The sequence below is a fragment of the Tachypleus tridentatus genome, chromosome 13 (genome assembly GCF_004210375.1).
Source record: "Tachypleus tridentatus isolate NWPU-2018 chromosome 13, ASM421037v1, whole genome shotgun sequence".
NCBI classification, from domain to species: domain Eukaryota; kingdom Metazoa; phylum Arthropoda; class Merostomata; order Xiphosura; family Limulidae; genus Tachypleus; species Tachypleus tridentatus.
In genome coordinates, this window is record NC_134837.1 from 201,915,271 (window position 1) to 201,937,087 (window position 21,817).

At 34.3% G+C, this 21,817-nt stretch overlaps 2 protein-coding genes across 4 annotated transcripts in view; one reads left to right on the forward strand and one right to left on the reverse strand.

Annotated features, from left to right (window-relative positions):
* The first annotated feature begins 914 nt into the window (after positions 1-914).
* On the forward strand, positions 915-16,997 carry LOC143237596 (transmembrane protein 237A). The gene is made up of 4 exons (XM_076477031.1): positions 915-1,832; positions 5,096-5,414; positions 11,539-11,725; positions 15,306-16,997. Exons 1-4 carry the CDS (start codon positions 1,022-1,024, stop codon positions 15,453-15,455), a joined length of 1,467 nt encoding a protein of 488 aa, XP_076333146.1. The 5' UTR covers positions 915-1,021; the 3' UTR covers positions 15,456-16,997.
* A 6-nt stretch (positions 16,998-17,003) lies between these two features.
* LOC143237594 (glycine receptor subunit alpha-2-like) overlaps positions 17,004-21,817 on the reverse strand; it is a 35,638-nt gene continuing 30,824 nt past the window's right edge. For all 3 annotated transcript variants that reach the window (XM_076477028.1, XM_076477029.1, XM_076477030.1), the window contains exon 9: positions 17,004-18,949. In XM_076477028.1, coding sequence (XP_076333143.1) covers positions 18,752-18,949 — 198 coding nt within the window. In that variant the 3' untranslated portion in view covers positions 17,004-18,751. The remainder of the gene's footprint in view (positions 18,950-21,817) is intronic.

A 21,817-nucleotide genomic window follows, 5' to 3' on the forward strand; every position in this document is an offset into this window, starting at 1 on the left:
TAGACCCTCCGACACACTACCTACCAAACCACTCCGACCCAAAAATAAAAGTACAGCATTATCTATGAGCCTTTCGGTATGAATTACTATATTTATTTCATTTACATATTTTATTGCATGGTATGTTGTTACATGCCTCAATCACTTTTAAAGTAATCACTGGTGCTTCTTTTGTTTGAAAGGGTATCCAAGCTTTTCAGGCCGGCTGGGATGCAAAAGAACATTAGTCGTCTGAACACTATTTATATAAGTCTTTTCACACAGCTACAGTTGTTATGGTGTGGTTGAAATGTCATTACCGTACACTCTTCTAATTTTTGAAAATTCGTAAAGAACTAGATCAAAAATATACTGTTTAAAATATATTAGACCTAATACTAAAAATATATGACGAGCATAATTCATAATAATAGTTACTGTTTAAACTTGTAAACTGTATTTAAAAGAGAAATTAAGATAGATAGTTATATAATTTAAAATAAATACATTATCCTTTCAAATCACAAGCAACGATTTATAGGATAATTTTCGTTATATCACAATAGTTGCTGTAGAAAATATGTGCGAATTATTCATACAGCATAATCTTTTTTTGCTTAATTAAAAACACAAAACTCGTTATCTAATGACAACTGACACTTTGCATGAAAATAGTGATATGGTCATAAAGGTTATTAGTGGTTACTTATTAAGGATTATACATCAAAACCAAACAAATATTACTTTTTGATTACTTTTTACTTATGGAATGTTTTGAAATATTCAACTGTAAGGAAAGAAGAAGAAACAATTCGATTCTATTAAACTTCGAGCTTCACGAAATTTGAGAAATAAAGTTTTATTTAATTATAATTATTCAACGTTAAGATAAAAAAAATGATTTGATTGATAAAGTAAAATTATTTTCTTTTCGACTTAGATAAGACTTGATGTTAGAGGCTTAGACCGTTAAACGGTATTGGGGTTGGATGTAATACACCGAGGTGTAGTAAGTAACAATAAGACATCTGTGTGAGAAAATATGATGGAAATAAGTGTTGCTACTGGTTCTAAAACGAGCCCAAGAAAACTTCCTCCTATACCTGTCGTAGATAAAGACAATAGAACTATATCAAACGTTAGTATTAACAGTAAAATAAGTAAATCAAAGAAAGGCCTTTCTTCAGATCTTGACGAAAACAATAAAGCTGTATTATGTAAACCTAGTGTTAGTGGTTCTGAGCATAATGGTGATTTTGAAGTTAAAAGTGAACATAACGTAGGTAAAAAGGATATTAAATCACGGATTAAGGAAGTTTTATCAAAAGATGCGAATGAAGTTACTGATTCCGAGATTGATAGGCCTAAACGGATTCAACAAAGTGGGAACGAAATTCGAGATTTTGCTCCACAAGCACAAGATAAAATATTATCAGGAGATTATCAAGGCACGGACCTTCATTTGGATTACAAGTTACCCGCAGAGTCTAATGTAAGAAACAACAAAATCAAGATTTTTACTAGTACTACTAAACACCCCAACGTTTCCACCGGGGAACATCAATCTGAGACATCCACCTTCACAGGTGTCGATACCGAGGGACAAAATCCAACTTTTACACCCAGGAAATTGAAGAAAAGGAAAAGAAATAAACAAAATGATTCCATGACAAGACTCGGTTCGGATTTTTGTAACAAATCAATATTAGAAACAACAGATATGTCAGTGCTTGAAAGTGATATTTCTGAATGTGAATATCCGGTTCAGAGACAATGTGGCATAGGCCTAAATTTAAATCAAGAAATTTGCAACATAAGTCACCCAGTTAATAAACTTTATGTTGAGCAAGAACGTAAGATTAAAATATTGTTTTTTTCTAATATTACCAGTAGTAATAAATATAAATCTCAGTATTAAACTTTACTGTTGTTTTAATTTAATATCCTGGCGAAATATTATTGCAAAATCAAGCGTGAATAGTAATTAACTGTTGATAATGTAAAATTAGGTACTGTTAATGTATTTTGTGTGAATAGGTAGATGATTCTGTTGGTAATATAAAATTAGGTACTGTTAATGTATTTTATGTGTAATAGGTAGTTGAATGGGGTAAGATAGAAATCCTTCTCAGTCCAGAACTTGAAATTATTGGAAGGTTCTTGGCTTGTTACTTAACTACGAGTCTGTTAAAAAAACAAAACAAAAAAAACTTGACATTTGATTTACACGTACTTATTACAACTTAGAATAAATATTTAAATGAGGGAAAGCCTTGTAACCAGGGTGCTGAGAACAGTAAAGTTGATGTACTTTTATGTAATATTACAGTTATTTTAGATAAAACATGTACAGGGTAGCTCACAAGTCCCTACCCCATCCATATATCTTATGTATCCAGTGTATCTGTGTGGTGTTACCAGTATTCTTGTGCTCATATACCCACGTACTTGTCACAATACGCTCTTCAAGTGTATGGGCTTACATCGGCCATATTTCTCTGAAAAAAAATAAAAAAATAATACATGCGTAATTGAATATAACATAATAACATGTGGATGGGTAGGGACTTACGGGCCACCCTGTAGTTGTTTAGTAATAGGTAGGCTGAACTATTAATACTGTATTTATTTTATGTACTAGCTTTTCCACATTTCTAATTTTAATTGTGTAAAATTCTTCGATGAAATGTTAAAAGCTGAAGAGAAACTATTTAACCTTAAAATTACTGATGTGGACTCAACTACTTCTGAAATGCAACTTTCTCTAAATGTACATTCATCAAATTATGAGTTTAGGACATTATGATATATTCCTGATAATTGGTCATTAATTTGATACAGTCAAAAAATTGGAATTTCTGTCATTGTAAGATTCTGAGAATTCTTGTTTTCTCAATATTTTTCTTAGAGAAACAGTTAATTGATATGTTAGTTTTGGACAACTTTGTAATAAGTTAAATTTTATGATATACAGGTATTTATTTAAAAAATGGTTCATGAATGCCATTCTAATGACAAAAGTCACAATAATACTGTAACTAAGAACACCATTCTGCTATATTCAACTGGATTACACTGTATCTTAGAAAATAGTTTGATCAGATTGTTTTTGTTCTGATCTTAACATTAACTATTGTAACTGATAGAGATACAAAGTGGTATGGGGACTCAATCCATTAATTAAAAATTGAATAAAATTATGTTTCACACTTTTACTAAAGTTTATTTAAGTTGAAAAGATGTCAGTTTAAAGCATTTTCTTGGTTTCATTGTTCTATCAAAACTTCTAGATTTGAACAGAAACCATGGTTAGAATACAAGTTGCATTAATATTGTATTCCATTTATTTCTTAACACTGTTGAAAGAAAAATAGATGCATTTTAATATAGGCTTTAATGTTTGATAATGTTTCAGTGAGATAGTTAATATATTTGCTTAGTGAGAACTTAGGAAAAACATGCTAAAAATTCAGAAGGCAAACCTTTCTTTAGTATGGGCAGGATTTGAATTACTTCTAAAAGTGTAAAGCCATGTAAATTTTTTATTAGCCAGCTAAAAGTGAGATAAAATTATCTATTCTCAACATTGAGGAAGATGTGATGTTGATACACATTGTCTTCTAAGCCCCATCAATTCCTAAAGTAACATCATGAATATAAAAGTTGTTTGTTTCATGTGTGTTAGCAACTCATTCTTCAAGTTTTACTTTGTTGTTATATCAAGTAAGGTTATAAAAACAAGTAATAATTTAAAGCTGAGATGTTAAAAGTATACTTTATCATATTTAAATATTTTTTTCGTAATATAGGTTGTGAGAAACAACTTTTACAATGCAGTTAATAATAAACATTGGATATTTAGCATCATCAGTTTATGTATGTCACCTCAAGTCCACTAGAGTTGACTTTAGATTTGTGTAAAGCAGAGGGTTGCTGTTAGTGGCTAGCTACTTGTTAGGTGTTCAGTCATTTTTACATGAGAGCACCCATTTCGTGGATGTGAATGCTAGACATTCAACTTCCAGAACATCTGTTAAAATTAGAAGTAACATTGGCTACCCCAAGATCTTCAGACACTACACCTGAAAGCATACATTTATAAAGGTTGAAAGATAGTTTCATATGTTTGTGAAGTTCATCAAATAGACTAATTTATTTTCTTTGACAAAGTGTAGAATTTTTAATACGGTTTGAAATATCTACTAACATAATATATTTTGTAAATTTAACCAACTTACAGCTCTGAGTAATAGTAATCCATTGGGTATATCACTTGTGACAGTAATCTGTTATGTATACCACTTGTGAGAGTAATCCATTAGGTATACCACTTGTAACTTTAATGTGCTGTTCTTTCATTCCATTTATAACAATCTTATTCTACCAAATGAATTTGGAATCTCTGTTACTGTTTTATGTGTTGCTGAAACAGATGAGGTTTTCCTAAGAAGTTCAAAAGCTTTCTGAAAGTCCAAGTAACCTGATTTCACAGCATTTTCTGTATCAGTATGTAGTAATTTTCGTTCCACTGAAGTAATACTTGGTAATCGGTGATTATTTGAACGTTGTCTATACGCTCCTTAAAACTTAGTTTGATATTTGCTGTGATGAATATTATAAAGATTGTTTAGTTTGGGACTTCACCCACTGATATCTTACCTAGTTTAATATTAATTAGAAACAGAAACAGTCAAGTATGTATGTTACAGTGTAACATTAAACTTTAATATTGAAAATCATGTATGGATGTTCCATGTATAGCTGTATCATTATTATATTCTGTACGTCACTGCCATCCCTACATCAGTTTACATTTACAAAATGTTTGTAATTTATTAATAATTTTAGATGTGGTATTTAAATTATCTATTAATTAGTACATGTACTGTATTAGTGGCTACCCCAAAACTAGTGATAATATAAACAGTACAATACTGTTGTGAAGTGTCTTTTGTTAACAGATTTCATTAGGTTTATGATTAAATGTATAATATATTAATAACATTTTAACCAGCTTATATTTCATAACAAAGTTATCTTTTCAAATGATATTGACATGGTACATGCAACATTATTTGAAATGTACTGCAACTTATGTTTTTTAATTTTTATACAGGTGGGTTTACAGCTATAGAAAAGAATGCAATTGTTCATTCATTTCCACCAACTTGTAGTCCCAGGAATCAAACTGAATTATTCAGCTCTTCAGCAACTGGTTTGGCTGCACACAGTCAAAAACTCTTTCAGAGATTTTCTGTCTTATCTCACGGATTCCTTGCAGGTGTTGCACTGTGGCAGTGTGTAACTGTTTTTCAGATAGGACCTCCCATATTTGATGCTTCAGACTTCATAAGTCATTATGCTACTCTGGCCAAACCATTTCAGACTATGTTCTATTTTCTTTTATCAGTTTCTGTGCTTTCTGCTTTTGACAGGTGAGTTAAAAGTTGCGAAAATGAAACTGGTTTGTTTTTGAACAGATGTGATTTACTTTAAAAAAAACTACATTTGTATGTGTAGTTCTTTCCCAGGGTTTGAAACTGTTGTACAGGTCCATGCTATGGAGATACTGTTATTTAGTTTAAGTATGACTTGTTAGAATCTTCTGTTTTGGCTAATTTTTTCTCCTCTGGTTGTATTATCTATAGAAGTAAAACTAGCTAGTGAATAGTATGTTTTGCAGGATGAGTTTGGTGTTAAGATTATAAATAAATGAAATCTTAAATTTTGATATGTTTAATGAAAGGCATATGTTAAGATGATGATGATGTTCTTTAGGCATGAAATATTTTCAGTGAAAAATAATTGGTACATTCTTAAAAGTTTGACTATTAACAGATTACATTTAAAATCAATGAAAATGAGCTCTAAAAATTTGGAGTTTCAGTCTGAGTAAAAAGATTCCTCAGGAAATAATTAGCTTAATTTACATATATTTTATGTCAGCCATTATGAATTTCATTCCCTGCAATGCCTGAAACTGTTAGTTTACACTGGATAAATTGAAATGCCTAGAAAATGTTTAATCCTGTGATGTAGGATTTGTGTGACCTGGAAATTTAAGTATGGATCTTAGAAAGAAGCCCTAAAATTTTCTTTTGTAAAGTTTTTGAATGACTATATGGTAAGAAATTATTGAGGTTATTTTGGCTAACATCATTTCAGGAGTTACTAAATAAACTTCTTCACCATCTCAATGCAACCTTTAATAGGTTCTTCCTTTATGGAATGTTTTTGAAGTGCTTTTCACAGTCTAGACTTTTGCTATCTGTTCTGTTCATACAATCATTTAGCTCTTCCTTTTCACTCTAAGTTATCATGACCTGAAGAAGTTTATGTGATTCATTGATATTTGAGTAATGTTATCCTTTCTTATTTAGAGTACTGTTACATGTAACTGTAAAAGTAAATGTAAGTTGTATTACACAAGTATGTGTAATATATATATATATATATATATATATATATAGGGTAAGAAAACACCGTAACTGAAATAGTTACTAGTTTCACAGTTCTATAACTATAATATAGAATAGATCTTTCTTCAAATATAACCAGGAAATTTTCCTACATTTTTAACTGTTTCTACATTTAGTTGACCACATCCATATTGATGGTGTTTTGAAGGTTATAAACATATGCTAATGAAGATAACATACTGGACTATTTATTCTTAAGTAAGCATGTAATGATAGTTTTGTCACAGTGTATCAATTGGCTTTGAGTGGTTTATGATGTGTTCAAGTAAGATCCAAATACATTTACAGTTTTTGGTTGTATGTAAGCTTCTTTCTCTCACAAGCAAATAGATTTAGATGGTGTAAAGTAAGAAACCTTTTGAATATTATATTTATAAATAATAGTAGAGAACAAGTCAGTTGAATGGCAATGTTATTGCTAAATATTTGAAATAGCAAAAATATGTTGTATGTTGATGGTGTATGAAGCCACACAAACAATGCAGTTTACACCTATGTTCTGATGGAAAACAGACAAAACAAATCAAAATTTTGAAATATAGATAACAGAGTAAAATGTGTAGAAAATTTTAATTCCAATACCATGCTTTTATCTCCCATAATAAAAGTTTTTTATTGGTTCATACTGCTCTTGGTATCAATCTTTTACTTGCTACTAGCCCTGTAACCATCACTTCTTTTTGCATATGTACATGTAAATGGTCCTGCAGCAGCCTCGCCTTCTTCAACAATAAGATTGTGATGCCCTAGTTGTAACTAGTGCCCTCTATATTAATGCACCTGTTGTGTGGATGTCATCGACTTATATACCAGATACATGTATCCATATTCCCATTTTTCTTCAGTTTGTTCTGCGCAGATGTGTTTTTTTAATTTAGGGTGATTTTGTTTAACCGTTCCCTGGCTCCCTCAGTGTTTAACTGAGTGGTCTAGACCTTAGGCACAGCTTTTCCTCTGCTCTCTCTGTGTTCTGCTATGTTCTTAAGATGAACTTTTGGTTTCTTGTTCCTCTTTCCTTGGTTGGTGCAGTGGATGATCTCTGTTAAGATTGGAGAAGTCGTTCCTTCTCTTCAAGTCCACATATTCATATGCCTTCTCACGTCTTCTCAGTAGTTCAGAGTTCTCTGTGTTAAGTTTGACTGGTAGCACCGTTTTGGTTTTCATTTTTGTAGTGGCTTTTGATACAGCCTCCCCTTCATCTGCCTTTGTCTCGTTCCTTGGCAACACTTCAGCATGTTACTTTCATCCATTTCATCTTCTCTCTCTCATCCTGTTCCTCACTGGAAGATCAGTTTTTTCCAGGCATATCACATCCTTGGGTTTTCCATCTGCTTTGTCTTTCCTCTTTGACAGTTTCTTGGAGTTGTTGATATATGTGACACTGTTGATCTGTTATTCTGTTGATATATGTGACACTGTTGATCTGTTATTCTGTTGATATACATTGCACTGTTGATCTATATACTTGTGCTATTGTGTTGATGTAGATTGCACTGTTGATCTATATACCTGTGCTGTTGTGTTGATGTAGATTGCACTGTTGATCTATACACTTGTGCTGTTGTGTTGATGTAGATTGCACTGTTGATCTATACACCTGTGCTGTTGTGTTGATGTAGATTGCACTGTTGATCTATACACCTGTGCTGTTGTGTTGATGTAGATTGTACTGTTGATCTATACACCTGTGCTGTTGTGTTGATGTAGATTGTACTGTTGATCTATACACCTGTGCTGTTGTGTTGATGTAGATTGCACTGTTGATCTATACACCTGTGCTGTTGTGTTGATGTAGATTGCACTGTTGATCTATACACCTGTGCTGTTGTGTTGATGTAGATTGCACTGTTGATCTATACACCTGTGCTGTTGTGTTGATGTAGATTGCACTGTTGATCTATACACCTGTGCTGTTGTGTTGATGTAGATTGCACTGTTGATCTATACACCTGTGCTGTTGTGTTGATGTAGATTGCACTGTTGATCTATACACCTGTGCTGTTGTGTTGATGTAGATTGCACTGTTGATCTATACACCTGTGCTGTTGTGTTGATGTAGATTGCACTGTTGATCTATACACCTGTGCTGTTGTGTTGATGTAGATTGTACTGTTGATCTATACACCTGTGCTGTTGTGTTGATGTAGATTGTACTGTTGATCTATACACCTGTGCTGTTGTGTTGATGTAGATTGTACTGTTGATCTATACACCTGTGCTGTTGTGTTGATGTAGATTGTACTGTTGATCTATACACCTGTGCTGTTGTGTTGATGTAGATTGTACTGTTGATCTATACACCTGTGCTGTTGTGTTGATGTAGATTGTACTGTTGATCTATACACCTGTGCTGTTGTGTTGATGTAGATTGTACTGTTGATCTATACACCTGTGCTGTTGTGTTGATGTAGATTGTACTGTTGATCTATACACCTGTGCTGTTGTGTTGATGTAGATTGCACTGTTGATCTATACACCTGTGCTGTTGTGTTGATGTAGATTGCACTGTTGATCTATACACCTGTGCTGTTGTGTTGATGTAGATTGCTGTTGATCTATACACCTGTGCTGTTGTGTTGATGTAGATTGCTGCACTGTTGATCACACCTGTGCTGTTGTGTTGATGTAGATTGCACTGTTGATCTATACACCTGTGCTGTTGTGTTGATGTAGATTGCACTGTTGATCTATACACCTGTGCTGTTGTGTTGATGTAGATTGTACTGTTGATCTATACACCTGTGCTGTTGTGTTGATGTAGATTGCACTGTTGATCTATACACCTGTGCTGTTGTGTTGATGTAGATTGCACTGTTGATCTATACACCTGTGCTGTTGTGTTGATGTAGATTGCACTGTTGATCTATACACCTGTGCTGTTGTGTTGATGTAGATTGCACTGTTGATCTATACACCTGTGCTGTTGTGTTGATGTAGATTGCACTGTTGATCTATACACCTGTGCTGTTGTGTTGATGTAGATTGCACTGTTGATCTATACACCTGTGCTGTTGTGTTGATGTAGATTGTACTGTTGATCTATACACCTGTGCTGTTGTGTTGATGTAGATTGTACTGTTGATCTATACACCTGTGCTGTTGTGTTGATGTAGATTGTACTGTTGATCTATACACCTGTGCTGTTGTGTTGATGTAGATTGTACTGTTGATCTATACACCTGTGCTGTTGTGTTGATGTAGATTGTACTGTTGATCTATACACGTTATTGTCTTTTTCATTTCTCCCATTCCTTATGCTGCATTTTTCCACTAAGCCTTCTAACTTGATTTTCATTTCAGGGGCCTTTTGCTATACATATTTTGGATCCTTCTCAATATCAAGTGGTACCTTACCTGGTATACTTATGAAATCTGCACTGCACATTCTGTGACCATGCTAGATGACTATAATGTTGAGGCACTTCGTGCCCCAGACCTTATGTACAATTCCAAGAGCTACAGATGTTGGTTGCCATCTATGCATCATTATCATATATACATGAAACAGTGTAACATGTTGCAGGGTAATTTTTCATATACTGTTCAGATGGGGTGTTATGTAGGACCAATCATAGATGTATCTTGTGGTCTTTTGCTTCTTGGCTAGATGGTTAGGGTACTTATATCACTATCTGCATATTGCAGGTTCAATTCCCCACCTCACCAAACATACCCTTTCAGTTGTGGGGGCATTATAATGTTATGATCAATCTCACTATTGATGTAAGATTATTTTGAGAGTTACCAGTGGGCAGTGATTATTGGTAATCTTTCCTCTAATCTTGCACTGCTACATTGTGGAAGGTTATTACAGATAGCCGTCATGTAGCTTTGTGCGAAATTCATAGCAAACAAACTTTTGCTTCATAAATATGTTCTTCCTGAACTGTGCACTCATGATTTTCATAGGTAAAGCAGACAGAGATTATTGCCAATCTCTGATGCTGCATGGCACTGAGTCCCTTCCTACCACAGACCTGATGTACAATTCCAGATGGTGGTTGATCGGCTCCATCCATGTGTTTGCTCTGCTTTTAAAAATGGGGTATCAGAGTCACCCAATTCCTTGTTTCTGGTGCTGTGGGCCTCTGGACTGCCCAATGCATTTTGTCTCACTTTTCTTCTAGTGGAATATGGGAGTTCTTGACACTTACTAATTCCTAGTAACTCGGGTGGTGGATCTCAGTAGCCAGTCATTCTGAGTGAAGTACAATTCTAATTAGTTGAAAGTAGGACAGTAGCATTCTGCTGGTTTTGATGGTGCTACGCTCTTCCTATTGCAGACCTAAGGTGCAATTCCAGATGTTGTGGAGAACTTGTTGTAGCACTTCACCATATATTTATGTATTGCAGTTTGTTTTTCTGGCTGAGATACTTGAAATGAATGGTAAAGGACCCTCTTCCTACCTCAGAGCTGATGTACAATTTCAATACAGTATTCAGACTATTGACCCACCAAGCTGCCAGGTAGTGGTTGTTGTCAGACTCCTATTTATGGTCTGTTGTGTCCAAACCATTCAACCCCCAGGGGTTTCATTAATGATTAAAAAATTTTGGGGTCCTTATGTATTTCTGCCTTTTTGTTATAGTGACATTGTACTCAAGGGTAAAGAGTGCACCTGGCTCAGAAGTGATGCATTCACCCAGTGATGTGACGTTTCTAATTCCTTTTCCCCACCACAGGGTCTTTATTTGGAGGCTTTTTGAAGGAAGATAATCTTCTTGCCAGCCCTTCAGCAGTTCAAGGTGGGATTCTAGCAAATGAATACTTACCTCATCTAACATTTCCCACCTTTCCTCTCAACTTGGTTATGGCCAGTGTTAAATATTGATTAATATTATTGGACAGCATGCTAGTGTTACATTTCTGTTTGTGGAGGGTTGTTGCATGATTATATGGATGTAGGTATGCCGAAAGAAGTTGGGTTACAAGGCTATTGGTGATTGAAATATTGGTGCCCAATAGAGGGCATAACTAATTGAGAAAACATTTTCTGAGAAGAGGAAGCTTTTTGTAAGTACATTTTTAGTTTATCAAAAATGTTAACATTGTGACAGATGTATGTGTATTTTGTTGCAGATATGATATTGTCTGTCCTAACTGGTCATTTCTTTACAACACTTCAATTCTGAAGTCTGGAGTATTGGCCATATTGATCTACTGTGCTACATTAATTCTTTCACTGTGTCTAACCAACATAGATGACAAGCTAGCTCTGTATGTCCACAATAACAATGCTACAAGTTGGATAACTTTGAAAGATATGGTAAGTTTTTTTAAAATCTTTCAGTGTAAGACTACGTATCTTTCCACTGTGGGTATATGATAACAAACCTATAGTAAGTGTACTTCATTGCAGTAAATTACGTGTGACTGTTAGACTTTTGTTTTTCCATGTAAAAAGAGTTGCAAAAACAAAGTTGAAGGTTTTCATTGACTGTATTACTTTCAATAGACAAACAGCATGGAAAGATTTCATTGACTGTACTACTTTCAATAGACAAACGGTGTGGAAAGATTTCACTGACTGTACTACTTTCAATTGACAAATGGCATGGAAGGATTTCATTGACTGTACTACTTCCAGTAGACAAACAGCGTGGAAGGATTTCATTGACTGTACTACTTCCAATAGACAAATGGCATGGAAGGATTTCATTGACTGTATTACTTTCAATAGACAAACAGCATGGAAAGATTTCATTGACTGTACTACTTTCAATAGACAAACGGTGTGGAAAGATTTCATTGACTGTACTACTTTCAATTGACAAATGGCATGGAAGGATTTCATTGACTGTACTACTTCCAGTAGACAAACAGCGTGGAAGGATTTCATTGACTGTACTACTTCCAATAGACAAATGGCATGGAAGGATTTCATTGACTGTACTACTTCCAATAGACAAACAGCATGGAAGGATTTCATTGACTGTACTACTTCCAATAGACAAACGGTGTGGAAAGATTTCATTGACTGTACTACTTCAAGTTGACAAATGGCATGGAAGGATTTCATTGACTGTACTACTTCCAGTAGACAAACAGCGTGGAAGGATTTCATTGACTGTACTACTTCCAATAGACAAATGGCATGGAAGGATTTCATTGACTGTACTACTTCCAGTAGACAAACAGCGTGGAAGGATTTCATTGACTGTACTACTTCCAGTAGACAAACAGTGTGGAAGGATTTCATTGACTGTACTACTTCCAGTAGACAAATGGCATGGAAGGATTTCATTGACTGTACTACTTCCAGTAGACAAACAGCGTGGAAGGATTTCATTGACTGTACTACTTCCAGTAGACAAATGGCGTGGAAGGATTTCATTGACTGTACTACTTCCAGTAGACAAATGGTGTGGAAGGATTTCATTGACTGTACTACTTCCAGTAGACAAACAGTGTGGAAGGATTTCATTGACTGTACTACTTCCAGTAGACAAATGGCATGGAAGGATTTCATTGACTGTACTACTTCCAGCAGACAAACAGTGTGGAAGGATTTCATTGACTGTACTACTTCCAGTAGACAAACAGCGTGGAAGGATTTCATTGACTGTACTACTTCCAGTAGACAAACAGTGTGGAAGGATTTCATTGACTGTACTACTTCCAGTAGACAAATGGCATGGAAGGATTTCATTGACTGTACTACTTCCAGTAGACAAACAGCGTGGAAGGATTTCATTGACTGTACTACTTCCAGTAGACAAATGGTGTGGAAGGATTTCATTGACTGTACTACTTCCAGTAGACAAATGGTGTGGAAGGATTTCATTGACTGTACTACTTCCAGTAGACAAACAGTGTGGAAGGATTTCATTGACTGTACTACTTCCAGTAGACAAACAGTGTGGAAGGATTTCATTGACTGTACTACTTCCAGTAGACAAATGGCATGGAAGGATTTCATTGACTGTACTACTTCCAGCAGACAAACAGTGTGGAAGGATTTCATTGACTGTACTACTTCCAGTAGACAAACAGCGTGGAAGGATTTCATTGACTGTACTACTTCCAGTAGACAAACAGGTGGGAAGGATTTCATTGACTGTACTACTTCCAGTAGACAAAAGGCATGGAAAGTTTATGAACTGGTTAGGTTAAACTGGTGGATATTTATGTAGGTAAAACATAATCCATTGTTACTGTATAGAACAGTAGTTTAACTCTTTGGTTTCCATATTTGGTATATCACTATTTGTATTACCATTCATAAAACATTTGTAACAAAGCTTTCCAACAACAAATTTTAATTCTAGTACAACAGTACATGTACCTAATTCAGTGTGATTAAACAAAGTATCATATAGAGAAAGAGGGTTAAAATTGGGTTTAAAGATATAGTGGAAATAGATATCTTTTCTTTGGATGGATTTGTCTCGATATACGTATAAGATTCAGCTAGTGTAATGCTGGTTATGATATTTCACTAAGTTTAGAAAAAGTTCATCAGACATGGACTCAATGTAGTAGTGTTTTATATATCTGTACAACAACAGTTACTGACATTGTAACATCTGTTAGCCTATAATAGCCACATACTTTATATATGATGCAGGTTGGGAAGTACTGGAAAGAACAATCCTAGTATTAAATTACTTGTGTGCAAAGTGACATATATATGTATGTTAGCATCATAATGTTGAGAAATGTGCAAAGGAACTCCAACTCTCACAAGCATTTTAAGACTAAACTATAAGGACCCAAGCTCATAGAACAGGTAATTCACGTGATTATCTTTGCAGTATTACAAACAGAGTGTTAGCAGTCCCACCATAATGCAATCAGTACACTTTTCAGATTACTGGTTCACCAAGTACAGATTGTTTATTTTGCAAAAGATAGAATCATTATTTATGCGGTAACCTTACTACAACACAGTGAGCACAATATTGAGACTACTAGCTCACCAAGTACAGATTGTTTATTTTACCAAACATGGAATCATTATTAATGTGATAACCTTACTTACACAGTCAGTATACTATTCACAGTACTGATTGGTAGAAATCTAGCTGTTGAACAGTGTGTGATTGGTAGAAATCTAGCTGTTGAACAGTGTGTGATTGATAGAAAGCTAGCTGTTGAACAGTGTGTTATTGGTGAATAGCTATCTGTTGAACAGTGTGTGATTGGTAGAAAGCTAGCTGTTAAACAGTGTGTGATTGATAGAAAGCTAGCTGTTGAACAGTGTGTTATTGGTGAATAGCTATCTGTTGAACAGTGTGTGATTGGTAGAAAGCTAGCTGTTAAACAGTGTGTGATTGGCAACTCCTGATACACCCAAGTTACACTAACTTATGTAGTACTGATGAGATCATTTAATTTTAAAATGTGTTAAATAATTATATTATTAGCATTAGAAAATTTTTACAATGGATGTGGTAAATTTAAAGCTTCATGTCTTATTTATTTGAGTTATATTTAAAATAGTTGTTTTATTTGACTTAATCTGTAGCCATATTAAAAAGAGCACAGTTCAAATGAATGATTAATGATTCATTAAAATGGAAATTTATACTTGATAAATAGCTTTGGTTTACCATACACTTTTCTATTAAGTTATGCCAGTGGTAGCGTAAGTTCATTCTTCTTGTAATACATGCATGTAAGTCCTGAATTTTTTCATTATGTACAAACTGTGATAGGATCTTTGACTTGTAAGGAAATATGTAAGTCAGGATTTTCACATTAAGACACAATAATGTATTTAGTGTTGTTTTTGTATTTTAATAAACTGTTTATTCACTTTATTTCTGTCACTTTTTACAGTTATGGATAAACTTGTTTAATTGAGCCATTATCTCCTGCTATATTTTCTAATGTTGTGTTAATAGGATGTGGAAGGTGAAGTGGTACTTTGGAGGAACTTGAACCTTGCACGTTGTATCGGAGCTATCATCAGTTGGCTTCTTCTCTCATTCCAAGCAGACAAAGGAAAACTTCAGGGAGACTTAGAAGAAATGTGTGAAGAAAATTACAGGTAGTCTTAGAAGAAATGTATGTGGAAAACTACAGGGTGTCTTAGAAGAAATGTATGTGGCAAACTTCAGAATGGACTCAGCAGATAGCCCAATGTGGCTTTGCTATAAGAAAATACACACACACTTCAGAAAGTCTTAGAAGAAATGTGTGTGGAAAACTACAGGGAGTCTTAGAAGAAATGTATGTGGCAAACTTCAGAATGGACTCAGCAGATAGCCCAATGTGGCTTTGCTATAAGAAAATACACACACACTTCAGAAAGTCTTAGAAGAAATGTATGTGGCAAACTTCAGAATGGACTCAGCAGATAGCCCAATGTGGCTTTGCTATAAGAAAATACACACACACTTCAGAAAGTCTTAGAAGAAACGTGTGTGGAAAACTACAGGGAGTCTTAGAAGAAATGTATGTGGCAAACTTCAGAATGGACTCAGCAGATAGCCCAATGTGGCTTTGCTATAAGAAAATACACACACACTTCAGAAAGACTTAGAAGAAATGTGTGAAAAGCCTCATAGGTACTTGGAAGGAAGTTTTGTGGAAAACTTCATGCTGTATAGAATAACTTAATAGCTTTATCATAAGACTGTATCATTTGTTCTTCATGCTGACACAGATTTCACCTTCAGTATTTGGTTTTCTGTTATATGTGGAACTCAAGCTGGATTTTAAAACTTGGCTGCTGTCATAAATCTTATGTCTATTTTTAAGAACTAATGATTCATCATAAGACAAAGTTAATAACTGTGTACAATGTAATAGTCATTTAAAACAATAGATAGGTTGCTTTGGCAATAAGGTGTTTAGAAGTAAGATGGAAGTACTGATGTAACACTATATGTCATATGTTTAAAATAGAATAAGTATGGCTGTCTCTTTTTATACTGTTCTGTCTTATAAGAAATGTATTGTTAGCAAAACAGTCACACCAATAATATGTAAACAAATTTCAGTGGTGTGCAACTGTGTGAAAATAAATGTTTTGTTAACAAAATAATCACACCAGTAATACCTATATCAATATTGTCTTATAATATATCAGTAAGGTCATTTTCACTCACTGACAATTGTCCATGTTTTAATAATCTGTTTTATTCAAAGAAGAAATGAGTATCTTAAGCATGTGGCTTACATAAAAAGGTATTACATCATATTATTATTGTATACAAAATATAAATATAGTTCCTTATAGTTGTATTATTTTACTGCCCAAAAATCGCACTTTTCAAATAACTTTTTTCAGTGAAATTGTATTCCTGCTTCTCGTTTTTATGGTTTAGAGATAAATCTGTATGCTTATAATGCTAAAAATTGGGTTTTGATACCTGTGGATGGAAGTGTTTGTTATGTAGCTATGTGTTAACAACAAACTCCTGTTTAAGCCTAGAAAAATTTCTACATGCTTGTCATTTCTCAAAGAGGAAGAATGTCATAATATATAATGTTTCTACAATTAATGTAACAATGTTGTTTAGTCACCTAACTTATTTACAGTTTAACCCAGTAATTCCATTATTGTTTAAATAAAGATTTTTAGAATAAGTTTTATTTATTGTTGTTCTACATAACAAAAAAGTAACTGCTAATTCAGGAAATGAAAGTGACTCAAATAATTTTACTCGTGTTTCCTTAGGTAAATTGTACTGTGGTACAATCTAAAAATTCATATACTCCAAATAGAAATAAAAGCGACACCTTGTGGCAGTCACTGTATGCTTATTTTTTGTTTCAGAATCTTCATTTGAACAACATTGTTGTTTTGAGGTAACTGGAGAAAGGATAAATATTTCAAAGCTTAGTTTGCCATAAGGTAATTAAAAACATATACTATAATGGAACTCTTGCTTGAATGATACTGAAAAAACTTTTTCATTACACAGTGTGCAACCCCCAACTTTGCAAAATTTTATCTTGTGTGCATATAGATTTGCAATAGGAATCACAGTTTTCCTGTTTTGCTTGTTTCTTGTCATGGAGAACTCTATTTTTCTCTTTTCTCAGGGTGCAGATATGACATCATGAACACATCACATGCAGATCTAATGCTCCTGAGTCCTCTGTATAAATATAATAGTACTGTCTGTCATATGCCCATGTAACTACTTATCTACATAAATATAAGAGTACTGTCTGTCATATGTCCATGTAACTACTTCACAGGGTGTGGATGGATCTGTATGGAGATTCATTAGGTCCATGGGGAAATAGACACAAAATTTCAATTTTGCACTTTGCAGTTTTTTTACAAGAGTTTTTACAGGTATTTTGCCACTACTTTGCCCCTGTTGATGGATCTTCACCAAATTTGGCATGAAGGTTTATTGAGTTGAAGAGGAGATACATTCAAACTTATGGTTTTACATTTTGTGTTTTGCTCTTTTTGTGGGCGTTTTTTTTTTTTTAAATTATATATAAAGGAAACGTCCCAAGATAACCTTTCATTAATCATGAACTTAGATAATTTCTATCCAGTATACTGGTACCTCAGCTAGTCTAGATAAATTGAAAAATGAGAAAGTTATGAAATTATGAAAAATCAATCTGATGTGATGAAATGTTTTCAACCTTCTGTAACTAGTACTAGTGTTTTCAATGAGTGTATGCTTGACTGGTCCTGATTTTACATTAAGCCTTCTGGAGTGGGGTCCTAATAATTTGAGAAATTTTTGAATAGATTCAGTTGGAATTATCACTGATGTAAGAAATCCAAAAACCATGGGATACGGTATTAGGAATTTGGCTTTTTTTATTTTCATCATATGATTTTATTTTCTGTCTGTGCTTGTAGCTAGTCAAAGCTTTTATATAAATTAGAGTACAGTTAAATGAAGAATTAGTTGCCTGTCTTCTAACTCTTGTCTTATAATATTTCCTTTGTTGTCCGAGTTCGTTATATTTTTTGCATAACATTTTCACAGTTTGAATATTATGGATACTTAAACTTATCAGCGTGGAATGTAGAGAAGTAGGAGCATTTATTGATTAGGCCAAAGCTGATGCTACTTTACATCAGTACACTGATCGAAGCAATCTCTACCCTGGCTAAGATAATTACTGATGATTTTCACATACTCTAGTCTTGCATAGTTTGGTGTGGTAAAGGTTTAGGTAATGAATATTTAATAAAGCTACACCAAATAGAAATATGAAAAGTGCCGCACAATTCTGGATTTTAAAATGTCTTTATACACCATATTAAGAAGTGTTGTTGAGTTATAAGTAATTAATAGATAGATAGCTTCCTTTTTTCGTTTCCGTATTTCTTCCAGTGGTATCAACGTGAATATATTATGAACGTTTACTTTAATGGATAGGCATATGTCATCCAGTACACAATATTTAATACAACAAAGGAAAGCGGAAAGAAATATCGAGAAAACTTGTCTATCGTGATGGCAACTTCAATCCCTTTGCAACATGTCCGGCGCATGCGTGGAGCTGGACTTGGACTCCCACATCTACGACTATACTCGCCATTTGGTACACATCGTAACACCTATTAACAAGAGTAGAAAATAAGTAAGAGGATGAGTTTACACATACCTATAAAACTTAGTAGTAAATGTGATAATAATATTGTAAACCACATATATAGTGAATTAAACATTGTAATTCAAATGTCACAGTTCAAACATTGAAAGTTAGTTAAGAATTCGAAACCAACAGATGTGTTGTAATAAGTCTATGTATTTACAACGCTAAAATTTGAGGATCGATTCCTGTGGTTGTCATTACATACAGCATAGAGTGACTTTGCTCTCAAAAAATAAACCCATTAGGCCTAAATTTGTGATAAAAGATGGATAAACTGAACAGAATATATGGGGAAACATTCCAGTTTATGTGATTTTTATCACAGGTTTTTCCTCCAGGTTTATGATAAAATTATTAAAGAACTACGTTATGTATTGTAAAAATAATCAAGATTTGACAAAATAACAGTTGAAGAAAACTAGTCTAGAAACAGACATGGTGTGAAGGTTTAATTTAAAAGGAAGATCTTCTTGATAAAGAATTAATATTCTATTGCATTTCCAAGAAATTGAATACGCTAAGTGCGACCCAGTGGTTAGCATGATGGACTGTGAATCCATTGTTCACATCCCTTTATCTTACACGCACAAAAAATTTACATTTTGGAATTGTGAGTGCATTATAAGAGTGACTGTTAAATCACAATATTCTATTAGATTATCCCAAAAGTTAGCAGTGAGTGTTGTTGACTTGTTCTAGTCCATTAACTGAAGATTAGGAATGGCTAGTGCTGATAGCCTTCAAGTAGGTTTATGTAAAACTGAAAAACAATTTCTTTGATCACTTTGTTTATACTCAAGTTTTCTGTTTGTTTTCACCTATCTGTTACTACTTCACTTCTTACTATCAGAAAGTTTTATGGCCAGGTGGTTAAAGCACTCTACTCGTAATCTGAGGGTCGCGGGTACGAATCCCCGTCACACCAAACGTGCCCGCCCTTTCAGTTGTGGGTGCATCATAATGTGATGGTCAATCACACTTTTTGTTGGTAAAAGAATAGCCCGAGAGTTGGCAGTGTGTGGTGATGACTAGCTGCTTTCCATCTAATCCGTGATGACGAGAAAACCCACTTGTAGAGAAAATTATACATTGGAGCGCCGTTAAGCCGCGGTATTTGAGGGGGTCAACCTGTTTAACCGCGGCTTAAACCTTTGTGACTGAAAAGCCGAAGTTGCCAACAGCTCCGCCGAGGAGCCTCATCCGGGCCATTGCGTGATCATTATATTGGATTATCGAATTAAAAATACTTTAATTATTGATCACTTTTTTCACAGATTTACCGCGGATTAACTTTAATGTATGGAGAGGTGTGATTCGGTAACAATGGCGGCCTCCATAAAGCTGACATAGAGAGCGGATAAGGTAGATTAACGGTCGATTTCTATTGTAATATATTTTATTTATTTCCCAAATTAAAGCAAATCCTTTTTAAATATCCCATTGAAGTTATAAAGCCAGGATTAAATTCGTAAGCCGCGTTTTTACACGTTCTTAAATTAGCGGTGAGCCGCGATAATCCTCGCTCACAAGACTTGCTACAGCGGCTTAAGCGATTTCGCGGTTTACTGGTCCGCGACTTAATGGCGCTCCACTGTATATGTATGGGTAGAGAAAGAATTATGTAGAAGAGTGAACAACGTTTCGACCTTCACTCATCGTCAGGTTCACAAAGAAAGAAAGAAGTAACTGACTGATAGCTGACCACATGTTTGATAACTGCCATGACTTCTATATTAGAGAAACAAGTAGAAAAATGGAAACCAGATTCACAGAACACAAAAAGTCACCTTCCCACGTTTCCGAATACTGCAAATCAAATAAACATAACCATAGAAAAACACCTAAATACTAAATAAAGAAACAATCACAAAATTAAAGATGCCTTACATAGACAACAACTCAAGCCCAAAATAAACCAATTCAAAGGAACACCTTTATACCTATATCAATATATATAATCCATCATCTAACCACGCCCTCTACATTCCTACACTCAATTTCACAACCGCCTTCAAGCATGTGGTCGGCTATCGGTCGATTACCTCTTTCTTTCTTTGTGAACCTGACGATAACCGAAGAAAGTCGAAACGTTGTTCGCTCCTCTACATAGTGCCTTCTCTACTCATACCAGCCGTTTTGTACACATATAATGCTTTCTCTCTAGTCTTACATTGTTAAATTAGGGACGGCTAGTGCAGATAGTCCTCGTGTAGCTTTGTGTGAAATTCAAAACAAAGTTCTACACAGCTGAAATGACGAATATGTTTGGTGGTGGGTTTTAGTTCCCCAAACCTCAAGTGTCTTAACCATCAGACTATGGGTTATTATTATTATGGTACATTTTACTTACCAAAATACAAATACTATTTAAACTAACCAACTCACTAAAGCAATGGCATTAAAAATTAAATTGGCACAGAGAAAATTAATTGAATTGTTTTAATTGAACCTTAATACAGTCCTCAGCTTTTAAAACTTTTAAAGCAAATCCACATAGGGCTATCTACTGTGTCCACTGCACAGAACTAATTTTAGAGAACTAAGTCTATAGACTTGCCAGTTGTTTACTGAGGAATGAATAAACTCACACTCCCCATACTCTGGGGTAGTGGGTGAGTTATAAGAGTGGTAGACAAATCCCATAATTCAAAATAGGGACAGGTAGTTTTTTGTGAAATTCAAGAAACAAAATTTTTTAAATGTCCTTTCAGTTTGTAGAAGTAAATTAGTATTTGAAATGCACGGTCTTTGATGAGAGACAGCATGTAAGTTTCGTAAGTATGGCAGACAATAGCGATGTATTCTGAAACCTCAAACAATCACGCCCATA